The sequence below is a fragment of the Musca vetustissima genome, unplaced genomic scaffold (assembly GCF_032173495.1).
Source record: "Musca vetustissima isolate MV318-11 ecotype Yass unplaced genomic scaffold, APGP_CSIRO_Mvet_v1 utg14125, whole genome shotgun sequence".
NCBI lineage: Eukaryota > Metazoa > Arthropoda > Insecta > Diptera > Muscidae > Musca > Musca vetustissima.
This window is the reverse complement of record NW_026873248.1, coordinates 65,307-84,373: the sequence shown is the minus strand read 5'-3', so window position 1 is coordinate 84,373 and position 19,067 is coordinate 65,307. Positions and strand designations below refer to the sequence as shown.

At 34.3% G+C, this 19,067-nt stretch overlaps 1 protein-coding gene across 1 annotated transcript in view; it reads left to right on the top strand.

The window, feature by feature from the left end:
* Nucleotides 1-2,223: 2,223 nt before the first annotated feature.
* Nucleotides 2,224-19,067, top strand: part of LOC133323626 (dipeptidase 1-like) — a 62,886-nt gene continuing 46,042 nt past the window's right edge. Inside the window, exon 1 of the mRNA XM_061532544.1 lies at nt 2,224-2,280. Coding sequence (XP_061388528.1) covers nt 2,251-2,280 — 30 coding nt within the window. The 5' untranslated portion in view covers nt 2,224-2,250. The remainder of the gene's footprint in view (nt 2,281-19,067) is intronic.

Genomic DNA, 19,067 nt, shown 5'->3' with positions numbered 1-19,067 from the left:
GGCAAATTGTTCCGACAATATTCCCCTACCAACCTTCCGAAACCATCCGACCCAATGCTGCTGGTGGTGGTGGGTCATAAATAAACATACCAGACTGAATGTCTGCTACACATAAATTATTGACAAAGAAAAAAGGACGAAGTCTTGATACTAAAAGGAAACTCAATTTTTTCCTGAGACACAATTTTCCTTTACAGCAAGGAAAAGGAAGCAAGGAAGGCCTCGATTTTTTTATTAAATTTTTCCAAGAAGAAGATAATTGTGTAGAATTCCTATTTTTAATTTCCTAGAAATGATTTTTTTAGATGGATTCCGGAGCTATGGGGGTAGGGAGTGAAATTTCCAGGACAATACAAATATATTTTATTTGTGAGAACAAATTATCCTTAAATATCATCCTTTGGTCTTAGCAGATACTAAGTAGCCTCCAAACAAAAAATTGTTGTTTAGTTACTCCATTGAGGGCTCTTGTTGTCCTGTCGGTTTGTTTTGTTTTGAAAATGCTTCGCCTACACCATTTCAGTAGTCACTGGTGAGGCTGTAATACGCAAACTCCATTCTGCATAGAGCAGCAACGAGGTCCTAGATGCCAATCTGCCTGTGTGTGGAAGCTAAGAGCAAGCAAGCGAACGAGAGAGAGAGAGCGAGGCAGCATCTCTAATTTAAGGTAATCAGCGGAGATTTTCAGCTTGGCTGCGACAGTTGTTTTGTGGCCGTTGAGAACTCAAGTTGTAACGAAATATTCCGAACGGAGGCCTGAATTTTTTAAAACCGATTTTTTTTTCATTGAGGGAAAATTAAGAAAAAAATCCCACTCACGATGGAGGAGAGTTAAAGAAAAAGTGTGGGAATTTAAGAAAAAAGAAAATCAAAACAGAAGAGAAAAAAAATCGAAAAATCGGAAAAATTAGAAAAATTTTTGTATTCAACAAAAGGTGTGTCAGTTTTTGTGTACAAGTGTGCGTGCGTGACTAAAAAGCCGGTTCGAAGTTTTTTCTATTCCAAAAAAGAAAAAAAAACGAAAACAAAATCGCCATGGATCTACGTCCCTTGACCTACGAGGAAATGTGCCAAATGGAATTGATGCATGCCGGTACGACATGTGTTGGTGGCGGCGGAGGTGTCGGCGGCGGCGGAATGGTTGTCAACCCCACCCAACAGACCTCGTTGAGTCTAACACCCGTTTCAAATGCAGCTGGCAATGCCAACGCCAACACCGCAACAATGCTGCCGATTATGGTCATACCCACGGCAATGATGCCAGCTGGTACCCATTTGGCGGCCACCACGGCCTCCGCGGCAGATTCTAACGACCAGACAACAATGCCGCCATCTCATACCCATTTCTATCAGCTGCAGCCTACACACATTTTGGCCACGGCGACGCCATCAAATACAGAATTTACGCTGGGCTCAACACCCACCACAGCATTGTTATTGCAGCCGGCAGCAGCGGCTGCTGCCTCTGCCTCAGTCTCAGCAGCGGGCGGCAATGTCAACAACTGTCTCCCCGAACAGCATCCACAACAACAGATTCCACAGCAGCAGCAACAACAACAAATGTTGAATATTTTGTATACAGGTACCCTAAAACCTGCCATGAAACACAACTTCTTTACAGACGCGGCAACCGGCAACAATCATGCCCAGCAACAACAACACCAGCAACATCACACCATAGAATGTGCCACCTTGCCGCGTAACTTTCAACCCAACATTCTCTCCACAAAGACCCTACAACAATTCAACTCGAGCAACAATCAACAAGATGAAAGTGATTTTGAGGGCAGTGAATGTGGAGCCAGTGTCTCAACTACCACCTGCATCCCCCACTTCCGCTTTGGAGGTTGCGGTGTCATTCTACAGCCGACACAAAATCTTAATGCAACGATCCAATCCGCAGCCAATAATGCTGCCGCTGAACCCCAAGTCATCGGTTGTGCATCACTCTCGCATATGATGGGTACCTTTGCCTCGGCAGCCGGGGATGCCATGCATACGGGTGGTCGTAATTTTATGTCGGGAACATTGGGTCGTAATCGTCGATCCCAATCGTCGGCGGCGGGAAATACCACAGATCAGGTGACACAGACCCCTAAACGTGTCTCCTTTAAAGGTGTCGATTTACCACCACCTTCACCGGAGGAGCTGCAAATGTTGGATGCCGCAACAGCAGCAGCAACGGCAGCGGCCAATGAGTCTGGTGGTGGCCCCATCCATAATTTGGATACGTTCAACAATTGTTCGTACATGAATTTTGATCATTTTATGGATTATCAGGTAGGTGGAGATATTTTTCGGAAACAAAAGAAAAGGGAATTGAAAAAAATTGGACAATTTTAATTGAAGAAAATAAAAAAAAAAACATTTTGAAATCGAATATATAAGCCATATGTCATTATAAACGATATCAAATAAAGGGCAGAATTTTTCTCCGAAAAATATTTGTCTCAACAGCTTTCTCTTAATATTTTTAAGTTACGCCTGAGTAAAAATCTGCGCCTGAATAGGCTCCTTAAAATATATTTTAAGTAAATCTAAGCCTTTATATACTCCAAAAAATAGTTTAAACAAAAAATAAAACAAGTGAGCGGATCAGTATAGCCAATTCATCCCAAAATTATTATCTGATCATCATTCAAAATTATAGGCGGGTCTTCATTGGCCAGAACCCATTCTACATGCAAAATTTCGTGAAGATTGGTCCATAACTGTGGTATGTATCGTGTTTACAAATTATAATAGACCGATGGACGGACGGACATACATGTCTAGATCGAATCAGCTAGTCGATATATGACGATCGGTATACTTTAAGGTGGGTCTAGGACCAATATATCGCGGCGTTACAAATTCTTGGGGCTGTACAAAGCTATAATACCCAGACAACAGGGTATTGTTCAATAAAAATATGCTTGATTTCTTTACAGTTGTTTTTGTGCATTTCCTTGTTAATCCTACATAAGATTAGTCCTGTAGGTTATATACTCGTTAGACCTGAGCCTTCAGTCCATAATCGTCCCTGGAAAATATTGTACAGTCAGTAACATGTAATTCTTGACAACAGGCAATTCATCTTCTGATACTTAAATCGGAATATGATGCCTGAAGAAACAATTCTTTAATTTTTTCTTTCACAATTTTGCCGACAAACACCACGATTGATATTACTTCTTAAAAAAAATGTTATTCGCACCATATAAATGATTGGAATATATTCTTAAAAATGTCCAGACGAAGAAAACTGATAATAGGTGGCGTATAATCACTGTCAATACTCATACGCTCCACCAACCAATACTCATACGCTCCAGTACGCTCCTTGACAAGAGAAAAACATTCGTAATAAGAATTAAAAAAAAAACTAATAAATAATAGGTGACGTATAACTAATGTCAACACTCATACGCTCCAGTGTTCTGTACTAATCTATGAATTTGTCCATGTATTTGATATTGACATCCTCGTCAGCAGAGTTTCCAATCGGAATTTTTTTCAGAAGATCCACACTTGAATAGCTCCTTTCTACATTTTTGAAAATTTCGCGCTTCTTATTACCATTTGATAATTGTTAATCCTCACATCGTCGACATAGTTTCTAATCGGATTTTTTCCAAAAACTGGAAACTGATAAATAATAGGTGACGTATAACTAATGTCAGCACTCATACGCTCTAGTGTTCTTTTCTAGTCAAAGAAGTTGTCATGTATTTGATATTGACATCCTCATCAGCATAGTTTTCAATCGGATTTTTTTCAGAATAGCTCCTTCCAACATTCATTATAAATTTCACGATTCTTTTTTCCATTTGAAAAATATACTCAATAAAAATCATGTTTTATTAATCCTTGACCAAAATAGGTTTTCATAACAATATTCACGCGAAGAAAGCTTTTAATATGTGGCGTATAATTAATTTCAACACTCAAACGTTATAGTGTTTTGAACTAACTTATTAATTTGTCATGTGGTTGGTAATATGTAAAGTCCGGCCGGGCCGAATTTTGGATACCCTCTACCATAGATATACTGATAGGTACTAGAAATGAAAATATAGGGAACATACCAAAAAGTGGACCTATACCGACATTCCTAAAAAGGGATTATGTAAACCATAATACAAATTCCAGAAATTTTTAATGGATAATTATACCCTCAGCCTCATGGCTAATGAGGGTGTTAAATTGAAAATGTGCCTCATCGAAATATTGGTTCTAGACCTCATGTTTCTTTGGACCAAATCCGTTTCAGAAAATTAAGATTTTATCCTATCTTTGCTCATCTTATTATTTCTTCCAAACTTAGTTCATGTTCGAAGATGGGGAATATCGGTCCACTTCTTCTGGTACCTCCCACACAGGGGCTAGGCCTAAATGCGGGTTATAGTTCATATATACTTCATTATCGAACCTTACGTTCTAGTTTTTTTATCTCGATATCCTCCGCAGGAGAAGTGATTACCAAAGAGTCTTAGAACCAAACCCAAAACGCGGAACAAATCGGATAACTATTTTAATATAATAAGGGGGTTATATGGGGACAATAATTTTTAGTGGAGAGATTTGCTACCCAATAAGAACTCAAAGTACTAAATTACAGCCAATTCGATGGAAAAAATGCGATCAAAACACCCAAAATACTTAAAATTGGGAGGTACCGTTATATGGGGCTACGAGAAAAAGTGGTCCGATATTTATAATTTTTAGTTTATATATTTGGGACCAAATAAGTACCTAATGTACCAAATTTCGGAGAATTCGGTATTTTGGGGTCCTTGAACGGACCCCAAAATACCGAAAATTTGGGGGTACCCTTACATGGGGGCTATCCGAAAAAATGGACATATATTCATAATTTTTGGTGGAAGTCAAAATACTAAATTACTGCCAATTGGGTGGGAAAATATGATCAAAACCCCCAAAATACTGCAAATTAGAGGGTACCGTTATATGGGGGCTACCAGAAAAAGTGGACCTATATTTATATTTTTTGTGGAGACATTTAGTACCCAATAAGAACTCAATGTACCAAATTTCAGCGTATTCGGTTGAAAAAAGCGCTCAAGAACCCCAAAAGTACCGAAAATTGGGCGGTACTGTTTTATGGAAGCTATGCCTAAACGTGGACCGATATATCGCATCTTTGAACTTGACCTGCCTGCAGACAAAAGACAAATTTATGCAAAATTTCAGCACCCTATCTCAATTATTTCAGAAGATTACAACAGACGGACGGACATACGGACGAACATAGCTAGATCGTCTTAGAATTTTACCCTGATCAATAATATATATATACTTTATATGGTCGGAAATGAATATTTCGATATGTTACAAACGGAATGACAAAATTAATATACCCTCCATACTATGGCGGAGGGTATAAAAATTAGGATATTGATTGATTGTTTTTTTTTTACTTAGATATATTTAAGAAACTTACAGACATACGGTCAACAGAAAGCAAGAAGAAAATCCCATTATATATATTTCAAAAAACTAGAATTTTCAAAGAACTTATTTCAAAAATATATCCAAAGGACATGGTTGCGTATAAGTAATGTCAATAGTCATACGCTCCGCATACCTATATAATTATAAATGTAATAGTCTTTAAATTGTAAAGAAATTATTGGCATCTTGCAAAATTACATTTTTTTTCCGATATCACCTGTTCTAACAATCCTTCAATATATTTTATTTTTTTTATATTCTTAAGAAAAAGTAAAATCTATATATACTTAAGTGCCAATTGATTAGGAAAATAAATGTCTCAATTTTACTCGAATGAAAAATTATGGTCTTTCTATATTTCATTCGGTTTTACTGGCAAACATTTTTTTGCTATCGTACACCTTCAGCAAAAGGCTATTTATATAAAACTGCACAGAACTTTAAGCCATTTAACTTCTACAAATGTCCTTGGATAGATATTTCTTAGAGAATAAAACAAAAAACAAATACAACCAATAATAAATTGCTTGCGGATTCATCTGCATTTGCATCCGGGCCAAAATCACTTACAATCTTGCTCATCCCCCCATCAGATTATGTTCTCTATGTAAAAATCTACAAACATACCGTTGAATTGGTCCTTTCTGGCCTGACTGTCTGTCCCCAAACTCGGGGTAGACTTATCGATTTGCATTTGTTACAATTTTATGGTAAACAATCAGACCAAAAGCAAATGGTTTGAACAAAAAAGCAAATTGCCAGGATCAATGATTTGGTTGCTGCTGCTGCTGTTGTTGGTTTTTATTTTTGTAGGGTATAACAATTTGCCAAAATGCCATTTTGCTGCTAAGGGTCTCTGTGATTGCTGGGTAACTACTGGGTGTGTGTGTTGGTTTGTTTGGGTGTACATTCTCTGTTGTTGCCTTCAGGCTAAATAATGAAATACTTTAGAATACAAATGGCCTGCCATGTTGAGAATGCCTCAAAGGCAATACAATTTTCTACGATTTATTAAAAGCTTCTTAAGAAATTTTGGTTTGGTTGTTGAAACAAAAGGGGGAATTGTGGAAGGGAAAAGAAAATGAAGGGGAAGGAGAACAAATAGAATAATTGGTTTGTCTGGGAACTAAGACAGAAAATGGGAAATTGCACCCAATTTAAAATTCGACGACATGACTGCTGCTTAAAAAAATATTATATAAAATATGCACGACATTGAATAGCTTAAAATCATTCTTTAAAAAATCCTCGCCTTGTTATGACTTCAAAACAAAAAAAAAAAAAAAAAAAACTCTTTAGAAAATCCTCGTCTGGTTGTGTTTTGAAAAAAATCCTTTTAATATCCATGGTAGCCTATAAAAAGATTTCAAAAATCTAGACATTTTTCCAGCTTGAAACAATTTTTAAAAAATGACACTTTTTTGTTGTTGCCTTAAAATATTCTTGACAAAAAAATTTTAAAAATCTAAGGCATAGTGGCTGCTTGAAAAAATATTCTTAAGGAAATTCATAGCATATTTGGCCTTTGAAAACCCCTTCAAAACCCCAAACATGGTTTGCTATAAAAATTCTCGTTTCTATATCCCTGAGAAAATGATCGAAAAATTGAGCACATCTTTAATTTACCTGATAATTGGTGGCGTATAACTAACATCAACACTCATACGCTCCAGTGTTATGGACTAATCAATAAATTGGTTCTGTATTTGATATTACTCAACATATTTCTGATTCGGAATCGGAATTTCTGACGAATTTGGTTTTATTTGAAAGAATATATTCTCGCCTTTACATTAAGATTACTTAAATTAAAATACTAGACAAACTTCATGTGATAGGGACAACGGAAGGCAAGTTCAAAAAAGTGCAGATTTTTGAGGTGTTTTGATTAACCTAACTCTAGAGGCCATAACTTCTGAAGAAATCGATAGATCTTGATATTTTGACATTATTTTTAAATTGGAGACATCCATTTTGAATAAAGTGTATAGATTGATACATTTCATTCTAAACATTTCTCAAAAATAATGAAAATATTCAATTCAACAGCCACAATTTGCAAAATCACATGTGAAAAATGAATGGAGAAAACAATTTCTTTAAAATCATCATTTTCTTCAATTTGAAAAAAAAAAACTTTAAAACATTCCGCCTTTAATATCCCTGAGAAAATACTCTAAAAATTAAAAATTGAAAACCTCCATGAAAATTCTGACAATTGGTAGCGTATAACTACTGTCAACACTCATACGCTCAAGTGTTCTGACTAAGTAATAAATTTGTTTGGTATTTGGTATTAATTGACATATCTTTGGGTCTAATTGGAATTTTTTTTCGCGATTTTTGGATTTTTTAAGAGGAAATAATCTTGCCTTTATATCACTACCAAACTACTTTGATGTAGTTGACAAACTATCAGAGATACAGGCAATGGAAGCCTAGTACCAAAAACGTGTTAATCTTTTAAGAGTTTTTAGTAACCTTCTTCCAGAGGCCATAACTTCTGAAGCAGCCGCTGGATCTTGATAATTTAAAATTATTTTTAAAGTGGAGACATTCTTCTTGGATATAATGTACATAGTTGATACATATCACTCTAAATCTTTACCAAAAATAATGAAAATCTTCATTTAAATAGCCACAATTTGCAAAATTACATGTGAGAAATTAAGTTTTCCTTGTGGGGCCATAATTTTTAACTCTGAACAAATATCGATATGAAAGTACCAGTATTTGATAAGGAATATTTTATTCTTTCAATATTGTTACCTTTAAAATGTATCATACCTAACCTCAGAGTTATGACTAACAGAAGACAAGTACCGAAAAATACCAGATTTTTGGCTGTTTTGGGTAACTCTACTCTGGAGGCCATAACTTCCGAACTAGCTCCTTGATCTTGGTACGTTAACTTTTGTTATTAAAGTATAGATATTAACCTTTAATATAGAATACAAAATTGTTAAGGTTTATAAAAAAAAAATTTTTCGAAATTAAGAAATTATTCAATGAAATGGTCATACTTTACGAAACCGCTGGTGTAACATTTTGATCTCATCTAGGTGACCATATTTTTTGATTCTGTTTGATTATCATTATGATAATTACCGGATTTGACAAAGAATACCTCCGCTTTTGAACTCTATAACCCAATTAAATGTATCATACAAAGTATCAGAAATATTGCCAACTGAAGGCAAGTGCCGACTGGTTTGAGTAACTCTCTTCTAGGGCCCATAACTACTGCAGAGTTCCTAGATTTTTATGAAATTGAAATTTTTATGAAATTATTATAATAGTATAGATATTTATCTTTAAAACAGTTTATTATGTAGAAATATTTACTTAAAAAAACTTTTAAAAAAATTTAGGAAATATTAACTGAAATGTGCAATTTTACAAAATCACTGGTGTAAAATAATGGTTTCATCTAGGTGGCCATGTTTTTGGTAGAGAGAGTATCCCTATGAACATTTCAGGATTTGACAACAAATATTTCCTCTTTCGAAAATTGTAGCCCATGTTAATGTATCTTACAAAGTATATGAAATAATTATTAATAGGTAGCGAATAAGTTATGACAATAGTCATACGCTCGAATGTTCAGTGATTATCAGTAAACTTGTATTGTATTGCTTGCTATATTTTTGGCTCTCATCGGAATTATTATGACCGATATGGCCTAGCATTGATAGTATATTTTCTCACCTTCATAAATCTGCAAGGTATGTTGAGCTAACTGAAAAAATACCAGAGATAAAGCCCACTGAAGTCAAGTACAAAAACGTGTCCAATTTTGGGCAGTTTTGAGTAACCTTTTTTCTAGTGGGCCATATCTTCGGAATAGATGTTAAGTGAGGATCCCATTGATCCCATGAGATATCTTCCGAACCTGTGCATGGTAACTTCTTCTTAGACAATTTTCTCAAAAATTAATATATTTATAGCTTCACATTAATAAGAAATTATAGAATACCCTGTTCAAAAAAAAAAAATCATATTTTACAAAAAGAGTAAAGTGAAGGTTACATTTATGGGTTCATATTTTGATAATCATGACCGAGCATACCCATAAAATATCTAGCATTTCAAAGAGGACGTTTTACATCTTCAATATTGTAATCTACGGGAACATATCAGATGAAATGTCAGAGTTATGGCAAAGTGTAGGCAAGTACCGAAATGTGCCCATTTTTAGGCAATTTTTTGCAACTTTGCTCTAATGACCACAACTTCCGAACTAGTGTGTAGATTTTTATGAAATAACATTTTTATGAAAGAATACATATCTATCTTGAAAATGGTGTACCCTATAAACATATTTTCTTATAAAACTTTCTCAGAAATTGAGAAAACATTCACAGAAAATGCCAAATTTTAAAAAGCCGCTGATGCGAAGCAATGGTCTCATATAGGTGACTATATTTTTGGACTGTGACCAAGCATCGTCATGAAAAGACCAGGATTTGGAAGAAGATATATTACCTTTTCACCACTGTATGCTATGGTAAGGTATCATAGGAAAAGTCGGAGATATGGCTAATGGAAGGCGATTGCTGAAATGTGCCTATTTTTAGGCCAATTTGAGTATCTCTACTCCAGAGGCCATAACTTCCCAACTAGAACGTAGATCTTTGTTAATTCACATTTTTATAAAAGTATATATAATTATTTTAAAAATGGTGTAGCATATTGATAAATTTCATTGAAAACCTTTCACAAAAATTTATAAAATATTCACAGAAATGGTCATCATGTTCCCAACCATTGTCCTAATGTGATTCTATGAAACGACACCAAAATTTCCCATACTCATTAAACTATGAGGACATAATTCATAATGACAACACCGATTCACTGCTTAATATTCTACTACCCCATGATCTCCACCATCTCATCTATCATTCTGTTTTGCTGTAGCTAATTTAAATAACCTCTAACTTTTAATTAGTAATTTCATTTCATCATAACTGTATTTTTGTTCCACCTATCTAAATTCGGCACCATTTTAATAGATGATTGATAGGACATAAGCCCAATTAAAAATATTTTTCAACTAGATGATTAGAACGACAACACACACACATGCATACAGTTCCTAAAACTCTCTGAGGACCTGATAAAGCCACACGTAACCAACCAACCTGCCTAGTACCATATGCACAAAAGTTTTTTTTTTTTTTGTTGGTTTTACTATTTTTGAGGCCAATCCCATTAGTTATGACATTGCAAAACAGTTACCATTGACCATAATCACCTGGTGGCCATATGTTTCGTGGAAAATTTTTGCACAACTTATCAAGGGACACCCACATTTCCGTTGCAATTGCAAACCGCACTCACACACACACCTGCCTCCCATAGCATTCCGAACAGCAAAGAGGCAATTTACCGACAAAATGTCAAGCAATCTGGGGAAAACATGATTTTAATTAAAAACTAAAAATTATTATTGGTAAATGTTCTCTCTCTCTGCTCGTGTGTGCCTGTAAACATTCAGTTATGTGCAAACATATTTCTATGGAAGTGGCATAATGTCCTGACTTGTTTCCTATACATATAGTCACACACAGACACAATAATACTCTAGAGTGTAGAATAGTGAATGAACTTATTGAAAATGTATTCAAATGGTTGAATTGGAAAATTTGGGTAGCTTTTGGGAATACAATGAACATACAGTGGGTTAGAAAGGTTGGATCACATTAAAAATTAAAATTATTTATTAATAGGTGGCGTATAAGTTATGACAATAGTCATACGCTCGAATGTTCAGTGGTAAGCAGTAAACTTGTCTTGTATTTGGTATTGTTAGCCATATTTTTGGTTCTCTTGTGAATTTTCTAGCCGATCTGGCCTAGCGTTGAAAGTATATTTTCTCACCTTTATAAAACTGCAAGATACGTTGACCTAGCTGATAAAACACCAGAAATATAGCCCACTGAAGGCAAGTGAAAAAATCTGCCAATTTTTAGGTGGTATTGAGTAACCCTTTCCTGGGAGCATATCTTCTGTATTCAAATGGTTGAATTGCAGAATTCGGGTAGCTTTTGAGACTACACTGAATATACAGTGGATTAGAAAGGTTGAAACAAATAAAAATTAGGATTATTCTTTAACAGGTGGCGTATAAGTTATGACACAAGTCATACGCTCGAATATTCAGTGGTCAGCAGTAAACTTGTTTTGTATTTGGTATTGTTAGCCATATTTTTGGTTCTCTTGTGAATTTTCTGACCGATCTGGCCTAGCGTTGAAAGTATATATTCTCACCTTTATAAATCTGCAAGGTATGTTGTGCTAGCTGAAAAAATACCAGAGATATAGCCCACTGAAGGCAAGTACTAAAATCTCCCAATTTTTAGGTGTTTTTAAATAAGTTTTTCCTGGGGGCCATATCTTCTGTATTCAAATGGTTGAATTGCAAAATGCGGGTAGCTTTTGGGACTAAACAGAACATACAATGGGTTAGAAAGGTTGGGCCACATTAAAAATTAAAATTATTTATTAATAGGTGGCGTATAAGTTATGACAATAGTCATACGCTGTAATGTTTAGTGGTCAGCAGAAAACATGTCACGTATTTGATATTGCTTGCTATATTTTTGGTTGTCATCGGAATTATTTGACCGATCTGGCCGACCGATCTGAAAGTATATCTTCTCAGCTTTATAAATCTGCAAGATATGTTGAGCTAGCTGATAAAATGCCAGAGATATAGCCCACTGAAGGCAAGTGCAAAAATGTGCCGGTTTTTAGGTGGTTTTCAGTAACCTTCTTCTGGAGGTCATAACATCTGTATACGTTGATAGATCCTTATTATACAACATTTTTATAAAAGTATAGACAACTATATTTACAATAGTGTACCATTATGATACATTTCCTTATAAAACTTTTCCAAAAATTGAGAAAATATTTAATGAAATGGTCATATATTACAATGCCACAGATGTAATTTTAGGATCCCGTTGATTTGACCATATTTTCCGAACCTGATGGAGTATCACCTTAAAAAACGTCAGGATTGGAAAGTGAACAATCACTATTTAAAATGTTGGAACCTATGGTACTGTAGAATATAAAATATCAGAGATATGGCCCACTGAAGACATAAGCAAAAATGTGCTCTTTTTTTAGGCAATTAGGTTAACCTTCTTCTGTAGGCCATAACTTGTGTATACATTTGTAGATTTATGTATTTTAACATTTTTTTCAAAGTGTAGATGGCTATTCTTGAAATAATATGTAACTGGGAAACTTTTCCTTATAAAATATTTTCAAAAATTGTGAAAATATTCAATGAAAGGGCGATACTTCACAAGACTGTAGGTGCTAAGTTATGATCTCATTTAGGTGACCATATTTTCGGAACCTGACTGAATATAGTAAATTTGAGCATTATTTTCAAAGTGTAGATGCCTATTCTTGAAATAATGTATAACTAGGAAACTTTTCCTTATAAAATATTTCCAAAAATTGTGAAAATATTCAATAAAATGGTGATACTTCACAAGACAGTAGGTGTAAAGTTATGATCTCATTTAATTGGCCATAATGCTAATTTATATTAGCATATTTCCGGAACCTGATAGATTGTCGTTATGAAAATTTCAGGACTTGGTAAAAAACGTTTCCTCTTTCCAAATATTGATGTACCTTTTAAAACTTCAGAGATATGGCTAACAGAAGGCATGCCTCAAAAAGTGCAAGTTTTATGACTGAATTTGGGTAACCTGTTCCAAGAGCCATAACTTCGGAAGAAGTTAGTGGATCGATATTTTATGACTTTGTTTTAAGAGTATAGATCACTCTCTTTACAATGTTGTACATATCCCTGAATACATATTCCTACCCCTTTTATTTGATCAGTTATTTGTTTTTGAAATCGATAATGAAAGATGCAATATCAACAAAATTGTACATATAATCTTTGGGAATTTTTTCCACACGTGAGATTTATTTTGATTTTCTTTGAATTTTCTGCACTATTTAAGAGTACATCATCTCAGCTTTCAATTGATGCATCTCCCAAGGATATATCTGAATTAATACATCAGATATGGCCAAATGAAGGCAAGTACCAAAATGTGACAATTTGTGGGCTGTTTTGAGTAACTCCCTCTTAGCGGCCCCTTATTTTTAAAATAATCTGTATATCGTTATGAACTAAAATTAGTATTAAAGTATAGATATTTTCCATTAAATATGAACATATAAATTTGCCTGTTAGATTGAGTTTTTTACCATATTTCAAGCATTTGGAAACCAAAATATTTAGTTTCTTATGATTAGATTGGTAAGTGGTGCGTATGAGTGTTGTCAATATCTATAATGATTTTCTTTTGGATTTCTAAACAAAATATGGATTTAAGAGTAGATTTTCTCAGCTTTACATTGATGCATCTTTCATGGATATATCTGAAGAAATATGAGAGATATGGTCAAATAAAGGCATGTACAAAAATGTGGTAATTTTTTGGCTGTTTTGAGTAACTCCCTCTAAGTGGCCATAATTTTTGAAATAATTGGAATATCTTTACAAAGTAGAATTATTAGGATAGTATTGATATTTTACTCAACATTTGCATACATAAATACTCCAGTTACTACGTATATTGTCAATATTTTGAAGCTTGAAAAATAGAAATATATTTAAAATATATGATCATTTGGGATTGAGGTGCGTATGAGTGTTGTCATTACGTATAGGTCACAAGGCTATCAAGGGTATCAAATCTGAATAGTATATATTAGTTTATCTTCTCGGCTTTATATTGGTCCATCTACTAAGAAGATATCTGGAGAAATACCAGACATATGGCCAAATGAAGGCATGTTCAAAAATGTGGTAATTTTTTGGCTGTTTTAGTAACATTCTTCTAGAGGCCATAACTTGTGAAATAACTGCTATATATTTATAAAATATATTTATTATTAAATCAGAGATATTTTGCTGTACATTTGCATATATAAATGTGCCAGTTACTACGTATATTGACAATATTTTGAGGCTTGGAAAATCGAAACATTTGATTTCATATAACAATTTGGATTTTGGTTGCGTATGAGTGTTGTCAATACGTATAGGCCACAAGGTCCCCATATATTCATTTATATTAGAAAACGAAGATCCATAATTCCTCTATTAAATTTCAATATTATTTTAATGTTGAATTTTTATTAGTTTTTGATTTCCTATTGACCATCCCCTGCAATCGACTATCATAACTCATTACCACAAAAATATGGTGACAACAAGTGATTATGAAGTCTAAAGCAAAAAGGCCACAACCCAAATAAATGTTTTCAAATGGTTGGAGCAGAGAAGGTTTTAATTGATAACAACTACACCATTGATGTAGAAAAGAGCAACAAAAAAATTAAAATCGAACAACAACAAAAATGTCAAAATTTTCAAAACAAGGAAACAACCAAACTATCAGCAGGATGGGCATAATTTTACACCAGTGGAATACTGCCGTGGGGTTGATTGTACCCTCCCTACCCTCTCGATTTCTATTTTTTTTGTTGAAAATGTTTGGTATGTCGCCCACCACCATTTTTGTGCATTTGCAAAATATTATTTCGAATCGGAAACGGATGTAACACACAATTGAATTGCAATTGCGGCCAACAAAAACAGAAATACATGTTTTACCATGATTATAATTTTTTTTTTGTGGGGAATTTTTGTAGGCGATCGTGTGTAAGCGATATAACTATGACATGTGCAAGCATACATTTATTTAATTCAATATTGTTCAATAGCCAAAATATTTTCAATTTCGTAAACATGGGAAATGTCGGCCAAATAATTATGGAACCATAAAAGTGCATGTTTTTCAAGGATTTGCTTAAAGGATATATTTTCAATCAGAAAACTAGGAGTGAATATTTAAAAAAAATATTTTTCCACAAAAAAATTGGTTACCCATAAAACAAGGCTTGGATTTATAAAAAATATTTTTTTGAAGTCGGAGTTGTTAGTCGGAGTTAAACATTTTTTTGAAATTTTCACAGTTTTCTTGGAATTCAGAAACTTTTTATAAAAAGCATAGCTAATTTTTTCGAGGCCCATATAAGGCGTAGATTTTTTAAATAATTTTTTTCAAGGCCCATATAAGGCGTAGATTTTTTAAATAATTTTTTTCGAGGCCCATATAAGGCGTGGATAAGGCGTAGATTTTTTAAATAATTTTTTTCGAGGCCCATATAAGGCGTAGATTTTTTAAATAATTTTTTTCGAGGCCCATATAAGGCGTAGATTTTTTAAATAATTTTTTTCGAGGCCCATATAAGGCGTAGATTTTTTAAATAATTTTTTTCGAGGCCCATATAAGGCGTAGATTTTTTAAATAATTTTTTTCGAGGCCCATATAAGGCGTAGATTTTTTAAATATTTTTTTTCGAGGCCCATATAAGGCGTAGATTTTTTAAATATTTTTTTTCGAGGCCCATATAAGGCGTAGATTTTTTAAATATTTTTTTTCGAGGCCCATATAAGGCGTAGATTTTTTAAATAATTTTTTTCGAGGCCTTTATAAGGCGTGGATTTTTTAAATAATTTTTTTTCGAGGCCTATATAAGGCGTAGATTTTTTAAATAATTTTTAAAAATTTTTTTCGAGGCCTATATAAGGCGTAGATTTTTTAAATAATTTTTAAAATCTATTTTTAAGGCTGCCACAATGCTTGAATGTAGAAAAAAAATATTTTTTAAGACAGCAATAAAACGGAGAATAAAAAAATATTTTTGAAGCAAATTTTTAAATATTTTTCATGGCAGCAAGAGAGCAGGAAATTTAAAAAAGATATATATAAAAAAAAATATATTTTTCATAAAAAAATAAAAATATTTTCGTTTCGTTTTGGGTGCGTATGAGTGCTGACACCACTTATACGCCACACAGTCCCTATTGACAGACAACATAGCCTATTTTCACAGTTTGTTAAAGCCTTAATGGTTTCCTTGCAACCCATATTTTCTTAAATAGCCAATTTGGTTGTTTAAAGACCACTTGCATCTCTGACACAACTTTCATTTTTCTCTGCTTCCTTTTGCACGATTTTCCGTCAGGTACATTTTCCGGTTAAATGTTTAGGCTTTGACGGGCGTTGCGTTTCTTTCTCTGGGTTGTAGTTTCGCACAGAGTGAGAGAGAGAGGGAGCGAGAGGGGACGGTCGAACATTACACTTACCTAAACATTTAGGCCAAACGCATTTGTTACATTCCAAGAGTTTTCTTTTGCTACGTTCGAGTCGAGCCTCTAAGTGAGATGCTGAGTGATGAAAAGAAGGTAGGCCGGCACGCAAGCAGACGGGCAAGCTGTGTACTATAGCAATTTTGAGCAAAGCAGAACTGAAAAATAATATTGTTTTTCTTAAAATAAAGGAGGTCTTCTTATAGAGAGAAAAAAATTTCAAATTGTTTCCCATTAAAGCCTTAATCTGAAGTTTATCAAAAATTGAAGATTTGTTGAACAATTTTTTGCCTCCTTTGGCAATTTTATTTTTTGGAGATTTCTAGTTTTTTGAGAAAAGTTTGCCAAACATTTATTTTTGTTTCGAAGTTGATTTTTTTTTTGGTTCCCCAAGTCATTGATGAATTTTCATATTTATATTTTCTTTATGAACAATAAAGTCAAGAAGTCACAAAAAGAAAACACACAAAAACTTTTTGGCCTGTGGATTGGATTCATGTTTTGCTCGTTTTTGCTTGAGTGCAAAAAGGCCAAAGTAGGTCATAATTTCCGTTTGAGAATTGGACAAGAAGAAATTGGGAAACTTGTATTTTTTTGGGTGAAAGGAAAAATGAACATTAAATATGAAATAAATTTAAATTTTGTTTGAAGTGAAAGCATTTTAAGTTAGTGGATTCATTAAGAAATATTTTTTAAGCATCCTCACAAGGCGTAGATTTTTAAGAAAAAACATTTATCAGCATTTTTGAGGCACTGATAAGGCATTTAAAAAAAAATTAAAAATATATTTCAAGAATAAACCAGTAAGGAAAGCAGCAAAGTCGGACGGGGCCGACTATATGATACCCTTCACCTCTTTGGGTACATTCAACAGACGTCGCATATTTAAAGGACCAGTAGAATGAAATTGGATCCATACTAAACCGATACTAAATTCTTCATTTGGTCAGATATAGAAGCTATATCTAAATCTGAACCGATTTCAGGAAACTTAACACACATTACGCTGTGCCCAATTTCGTGCAAACCGAAATATATTAAGGGACATTGGTACACCATTTACATAAAATCGAACGAAACTATATATGGGAGCTATCTGACACGATTTTCTCGAAACTTGACACACATCATTCTGGACCTAATTCAATACGCTATGCCAAATTTCGTGCAAATCGAAAGATATATAGGGACTTTGGTACAGCATTTACATTAAATCGGACGAAAATGTATGTATGGGAGGTATATCTAAATTTGGACCGATTTTCAGGAAACTTAACATGGGACCTGTACTTTGTTTACAATTTAACATCTACAGAGAGACAGACAGACGGACAGACGGACATGCATAAATCGACTTAGAAAGTGATTCTATGCATATTCTCAAAAGGAACCATGTGTCTATCTCGTTTATTTTTGCCTGTTACAAACATATGCACAAAAACATAATACCCTGTACCCAGGGACGTACGCAGGGGGGAGCCCTGGGGGCCCGGGCCCCCCCGAAATGAATTTTGTTTCACAGTAAATTTATGTTTGCAATAGCGAATTTTTTCATTTTGTACTACCGTGCTCCCCCGAAATTTAAATCCTGTGTACGTTGCTGCCTGTATCACAGTGTGGTAAAGGGTATAAAAATGCCAAGGATGTGATTTTTTCTAGGTTACGATAGGTGGCAGTCCCATCATTTAGGACGAACTACAGTAGATCAATCGTCTACTTAACAAAATTAACCAATCAAAAAAGGAAGGAATCGAACCACTGCTCAATTTTCATGGAGATCGATCATCACCTATGACAGACTAAATCAGCCCAATGGAAAATAAGCTAAGACCCGAACCACTGATATAATGCCAAGGATGTGTTTTTCTAAACATCAATAGATGGCAGTCCCATCCTCTAGGAGAGATTAAAAACGACCAATCAAAAATTGGAAAGGACCTCAACCACTATACAAAATTCAAGAATGAACAATAGATGGTAGTTCCAATAAGTTCTAGGACAGACTAAAAAAGACGAACTAGTCGAAGCCCCCTGGCTTCTAATAACCACGATGGAGAAGAACTTGAATCGCAGTAATAGCGCCACCTGGAGGAAACTGGCAACACTAAATAAGCATGAATACCAACCACTGGGTAAAAGATAGATAGGACTGTCCCAACACAGGCTACAGGTATCGATAGATGGCAGTCCCATAATTTAGGATAAACTACAGGACCTATAAATCTAACCAACCAGGACCTAATGAAACTAACCAATCAATAATAAGCAAGGACTCGAACCACTGCACAAATTTGAAGGAAGTGTTATTTCTAGGTATCGATAGGTGGATACTCTCTTGAAATTAAGGCAATCTTGCCGAAATAATTGTGATTGGAATCAATGAAAAACCTAAATACCAGACACATTTACT